At 46.5% G+C, this 5810-nt stretch overlaps 1 protein-coding gene across 2 annotated transcripts in view; it reads right to left on the bottom strand.

Moving 5' to 3' along the window:
* Positions 1-3318: 3318 nt before the first annotated feature.
* The window catches only part of spegb (striated muscle enriched protein kinase b), a 28799-nt gene continuing 26307 nt past the window's right edge, over positions 3319-5810 (bottom strand). For both annotated transcript variants that reach the window (XM_086123213.1, XM_086123212.1), the window contains 2 exons: positions 5642-5791; positions 3319-5185 (listed from right to left, as the gene is read on the bottom strand). In XM_086123213.1, the coding sequence (XP_085979339.1) occupies positions 4939-5185; positions 5642-5791 (397 nt within the window). In that variant the 3' untranslated portion in view covers positions 3319-4938. The remainder of the gene's footprint in view (positions 5186-5641; positions 5792-5810) is intronic.

Raw genomic sequence — 5810 nt, 5'->3', positions numbered from 1 at the left:
CACGGTTTCTCTGATTCGTTGTTGTTTGTTTTTAAATACCAGAGCAAAGCAGATAAAACACGACCCACTGCAGTGGTATCCCAAAGAACGACTGCCCAATTTACTGAACCCAGCTTTAGTTGCCAAGTCATGAGGAGAAAAGCTCCGTTTTGGAGAATACTGATGATCATTATTTGATTTATATGTAATGTAGAACACTTATGAAATGATTGAGGGGTCGGCGCTCAATGTTTTTGTTTTTATTTCTGCAATAGGCCGCCGGGCTTATTTCCTATTCACCGCATGTAACTCAGATTGTACAAGCAACTCAAAATAAAACAATTTACCGAACGCGTTTTGTTTTAGAAAGACTAATTGCTCACGCCACAGAAATGTCACGTGCACGCTCAGTGAAAAGACGCCTGCGAGGAAATGGTCAAAGTGCGATTGCGGGGCTTCTAAATAGGGCGACCGTTTTGGCTGAGCGAGTGGCACATTTTGCGGATTGTAACGGCTGATAAAAAGCTGTGCTCGATTTGTGGACAATGTAGGTCAGGCGCCGAAGAGCTCACGCGACCCTGAGCTTTGGAAACGTGCAAAGAGCTTGTCAAGCCGCATTGGCAAAACAAACCAAAAGAAAAACCTGTTGGTTTGTTTTTTTCAATCGAAGCATTTAGCGGCATTAAAATGAATTCAATTGTTGAGTCAAAAGATTGCGTTTCATTTTGAGGTCTTAAACTTGGTGTGCCGCTACTTGACAGGTGGTCCGTGAGTGATGTGGGCGCCGTCGACCTTCAGACTTGCTTTCATCTTGTCTGCCGGCTGTTCAGTGATACAACGTCATTTGTTCAAATGGTGTTTTTATTTTGAAGTCGATTTAGAACAAACAATTCTGTTTGCGTAAACTGTGTTGCATTTCGTGTGTCATTTCGTCTTCTTCGGAACTTAAGGAACTGAAAAAGCACTGGGGAAAGTCATGTAAATAATGTGTGCGTGAACATGTCTCGATGTCCCGATTTCAATAAATGAACAAATGATATACATCGGTCTGATTGAGTTGAAGCATAATTTTTCATGCTCATGGTTTAAGAAAAAAAAACACAAACGAAAATAGTTCGCAACTAAAGTACAAGAAAAAGCCAACCGCCTGCAGAACAAACCTTGGTCCCCAACCTTTTTTGCCCCACGGACCGGTTTATGTCAGACAATATTTTCAGGGACCGGCATTTAAGGTGTAGCGGAAATAATACAACAAAATAATATGCTATGAGCTGCATGAAAACGGTGGCGTTTTCGAAATATAATAACAATAAACACAAGGAGCGTCTAATCTGGCCGCAACACTCTGATTGCGATGGTAATGTTTAATGCCTTCAAAATACGATACAACGCAAATTCAAAGTGCATGAAAATGACGACTCACCACAGCCCCGAGCTTTATTTTCTGCAACTCGACGGTCCCATCTCGGGGTAATAGGAGACAAAGACACCTCAAGTGTGTGTTTTATGTCCAGTCTACTTCGTAATTTTGTTTTAGTCGCCGTTGCTGCAGAGAAGCCCCGCCTCACACAGGTAGCATGTCGGAAATAGCAACAGTGCTATTGCGGCGATCTCGGCCATCTAATCGTCATCATCATCTAATCGCTCACTGACGCAGAAGCGTGGTTTGACGCGTGTCAAGCGTGACAGAGACGGATGTAACGGAGAATCCGGTAATTTTTCAAAATAAAACATCTTTCGTATTCCGAAATCAAACGGAATTAAGGCAAGTTCTTTCTGTGCGGCCCGGTACCAAATGCCCTGCGGACCGGTACTGGTCCGCGGACCGGCCGTTAGGGACCCCTGGTCTAAGGTTTCACACATCAGTGTGTTCAAAATAGCCCGTACGAGCCGCCGAGTGGTAAACGATGAGACACACGCTCTCTCGAGCCGCTCTCGGCCCTCGCCCTGGTCGGCAAACGGAGGTGGGAGGGGACCGGCCAACATTCAAGAAACCACTCAGTTGCTTTTTCATTTGCATTTATCAAATAGAGAAAATGAAGATGTCAAACACTCCAACTCTGGTGGAATGCTGAAATCCTGCATTGTGTCGAACTTGCGTGTCACCACGTGATGCTTTTTTCAAGCGTTGTCTGTGTGTGCTGGGTTGTCAAAAAAACACAACACAATATCAAAAAGGTGCTCGGTTGATGACAAAACGGGTTGCTATCAATTCAACATCACCCAAATTTGGACTAGGAACACAACGTAGTCTACCCTGATGCTATGCTGCCGCAGTTTGAAAGTCCTAATTATAGGAAGTATTTGGAAATCAAACCAACAAGTAAAACAACTACGGCAAGTAACGAAGGCCAAAACCAAAACAAACAACACTGAAGACTATGTGGGGCAGGGCACTAAATAGAAAACAAAAATGGATGAGACAACGAAGCGCACCTGGACGAGACATGAATGGCTGGAGAGCGCTGATTGGTCAATACGAGGAACAGGTGGGGAAGAAAACCGAACGAGGAGTCAAGACATGAAAAAGGGACACATGAAAACATGAAGTAAAAGTCAACATCATCAAAACAAAAAAACACAGATCGTGACAAAAAACAAACAAACAAAACAACACAGTAAACTGACGACATTCTTACGCCTCCCACTGCACAAACCGTTTGGAACTCCCGAGCGGTGGATGTCGATAGCATTTTAAAGCGAGAACCCGCCCCATGAAGCAATTCTGTCCTTTCCAAGCCACATCCGCTGATGTCGCGTTGCATGTCGGGTCGGACTTACACGGACCAAGACTGCAAAATGCCTTTCAGTCAAAGGGCAATGGCGAGCAAAATGTGCAGTGAACTGGGTGTCACGTGATAAATCTTTCCCAGAATTGTTCACGGGGAACCTCGTGCGCAGCGGCTGGGATCTTGGTGTCGATCCAAGAGGCCGTCGCATCGATAATGAGACGACAGCGCTCCGGAGGGGCAGCGACGACCTCGCGCCACGTCGGCATGATTTTAGCCTGCTACGTTGAAAGTGGCTCTTCTGCGGGAGGCCTCCCGCCAAGGCATGCCTTTGCGCTGCGCTGTTTCTAATTATAAGCAACGGTAGCCTCCACCAGGGAAAATACAATCCGTGGTGACTTGTGGGGCCTCTCGTGCGCTTTGAATTTCGCCCTCACTTTTTTAACTTGGTCCCTGGGCCACCCCTTGAAGAAATTGGCTGTGCAAAGTTGATCCTTGGGATAGTGGACAAAAGCATGTTTTGAGGAAACCTGGTTGAATTTGTTGGTTGTCTCATCCGAGGGCTATCCCGCAGTCACTTTTCACGTTACGATCAAATTGTAATCTTATTTGTCACAATTTCTTTATTTGCATAGCCACCTATCATGCCATTTTCCATGCCAAAGCAAGTCACAAAAAAGAAAAAGCGGAGGCTGAAACAAACAGTCACTCAATAAATAAACAAATGTGAACCACGCACGCAGAGAAGTCGCCGCCACACTCAGAATAGTCATCGTAGCAAACATTCCATTCGTGGAAGGAACTCTTTTTTGTTGGTTTTTTCCGGAGTCTAACATTCATCACGAGGCACCGCAATGCACTGTTCACAAAATACAGAAGAGCATTTCATACAAAATAGGTATCATCATATTTCAGAAAACCCTGCTGTCTGGTTTTACAGTAAATACTTCAATCATGACATTGCAAAGGCGGAAAGAGAGGAACTGAAAAGTATATTCGCTTGCTGAATTGGCGCCTTATTGGGTCTTATTGTAGACCCAATAAAAGAAACTCCGACAATCTTGCGAAATGACGCCGAAGCTTGACATTCAAACCCAAAAGCTCGGCAGTCTTACACAGATTTGCGAACAAGTTACTCACCGTTGTTAACAACCATTTTCATCATCCATCCATCCATCCGTTTTCTGATCCGCTTTATCCTCACAAGGGTCGCGGGGGGTGCTGGAGCCTATCCCAGCCGTCTTCGTGCAGTAGGCGGGGGACACCCTGAACCGGTTGCCAGCCGGATTACCCGGAGAAAACCCACGCAGGCCTGGGGAGAATGTGCAAACTCCACACGGAGGCCGGAGCCGGGATCGAACCCAAGACCTCTGCACTGTGAAGTTTACCAGCTAAAAGAAGATATTTGTTTCTCGTCAGGAGGAGAAAGCATCCTCCTCGGAATGAGAAAGTTTCTTCGTCGGGACGAGAACGTTTCTCATTCAGATGAGAAAGTTTCATGAGCAACTTTTTTTTTCTTCCTCCATGTCACTCGATCTTGAATCACGGAGTCTGGGAACAAAGCGATGGCTTGTTCAACTTTGAGCGGTGAGAACCCAGTCTGGTCTATAATCAGGAAAAACAAGCAAATATGTGAGCTGGTAGCCACTGAGGTTTTTTTTGTTCTACTCCCACAAGGAGGCACCTCTCCTGGAGCAAATTGTCCTCTATTTTCGATAGTTTCAAAATCAATGCATCTCCTGAGATTCAACTACTCTTTCCTTGCCTTCCCATTGAGAATCTTAGTCCAAGTATTGATCGAAGTAGCCCTTGTGGCACGCCAACAAATGCATCTCTTTGCTCAAAAAAACAGACCGAGTCTTTAAAACTGTGCCGAAGCTTCGAATCGCTGTTCGTAGGTAGCACAAACGTGAGGCTTTTAATAAAGGGATGAAGGATTTGCTATCGCGTGAAAAGGAAGCAATGTTTATGGCGTGTAATTCACGTGTTGCTCAATTTCAGGTACAAGACCATTTCAGCCAAGTTCCAAACACTGAGGTAACGTCCTGCGATAGATGAAGGTCCCTAACAAAATTCAGTCGGATTCCAGGCGACGCGTTGCTTGGCATTTCATGTCCCTTTGCCAACTGAGTTCAGCAACTCAGGCCTTGAAGGCTCAACGTCCGACGCCGTGGATGCCCCTCGTGTTCTTCCTCAGCGTCGTCCACGTCTCGTGTTCAGAGGCCTACTTTTAGAGGGGGACGGGGGAAGCGGGCAGAGCCGGTGCGACCGGACTGGTGGGGCTTTGCGGAGAGCTCTGGTAGGAGCGAAGGAGAACCTGATGCCGGGTTGCCACCGCCTCTCGTCTGTGCTGCTGCTCGCTCAAATATTCTTTGAGACGGGTGGTTGTAAAGGTAAGAGTCTGCCGACGAAGACGCATCAGGTAGGCGTCTTGAAGCCAAGAATGACTGTAGCAGTCCTTGATCGAGGGACGGGCCCTGTTGAGGAAGCCAAATGGGGCAAAATTGGATCGCGGCAGTCGCCAACCGGTTTGGAGTTAGCACGTCAAGCAATACTTTGGCACCGGATGTTCCCCCCCAAACACTTTGTGGTATTTTAGTGATTCCGAGAGCCCAAAAAAAAGTCTGCAGGTTCTCGAGCGTTTTCTGCTCGGGCTCCAGTGCTCTGGAATGCCCGAGCCGCGCAAATGAGAGCAGCTACCTCAGTTGAAATGTTTCCAACCCAACTTTTTTGACTCATTGTATACTCGTGCATTTTGTTGAATTGCATGTTGGCCATGTTTGTCCTTCCCCCACTCGCTGATCTGGAGGTACAGACGGGCGCACCTGAAAACATCTTTCAGACTCTTCTGGTTAGTAATGTAGGCTTTGTTCCGTCTCTTTGTGCAGCCCATGACCGGTCCAAGGCCAAGTGCTGCTTGAAATTCAACTTACCAAGGATAGCTACAGATGATCTTTTTGAGGAAGAGCGAGGCACTTTGGGACACGTTTTGGTAGAGTTTGGCGAGATCAAACTTTGCAGAGTGGATCTTCATCTCGGTCTGCTCAGGATCATTTTCCATGAAAGGCGACCTGCCGCTCAACCTGTCACAAATGCCGACAG

The sequence above is a fragment of the Hippocampus guttulatus genome, chromosome 11, assembly GCF_054856545.1.
Source record: "Hippocampus guttulatus isolate MCC_2025c chromosome 11, RoL_Hgut_1.0, whole genome shotgun sequence".
NCBI classification, from domain to species: Eukaryota; Metazoa; Chordata; class Actinopteri; order Syngnathiformes; family Syngnathidae; genus Hippocampus; species Hippocampus guttulatus.
The sequence above is the reverse complement of the archived record's forward strand: the minus strand, read 5'-3'. Positions and strand labels throughout refer to the sequence as shown.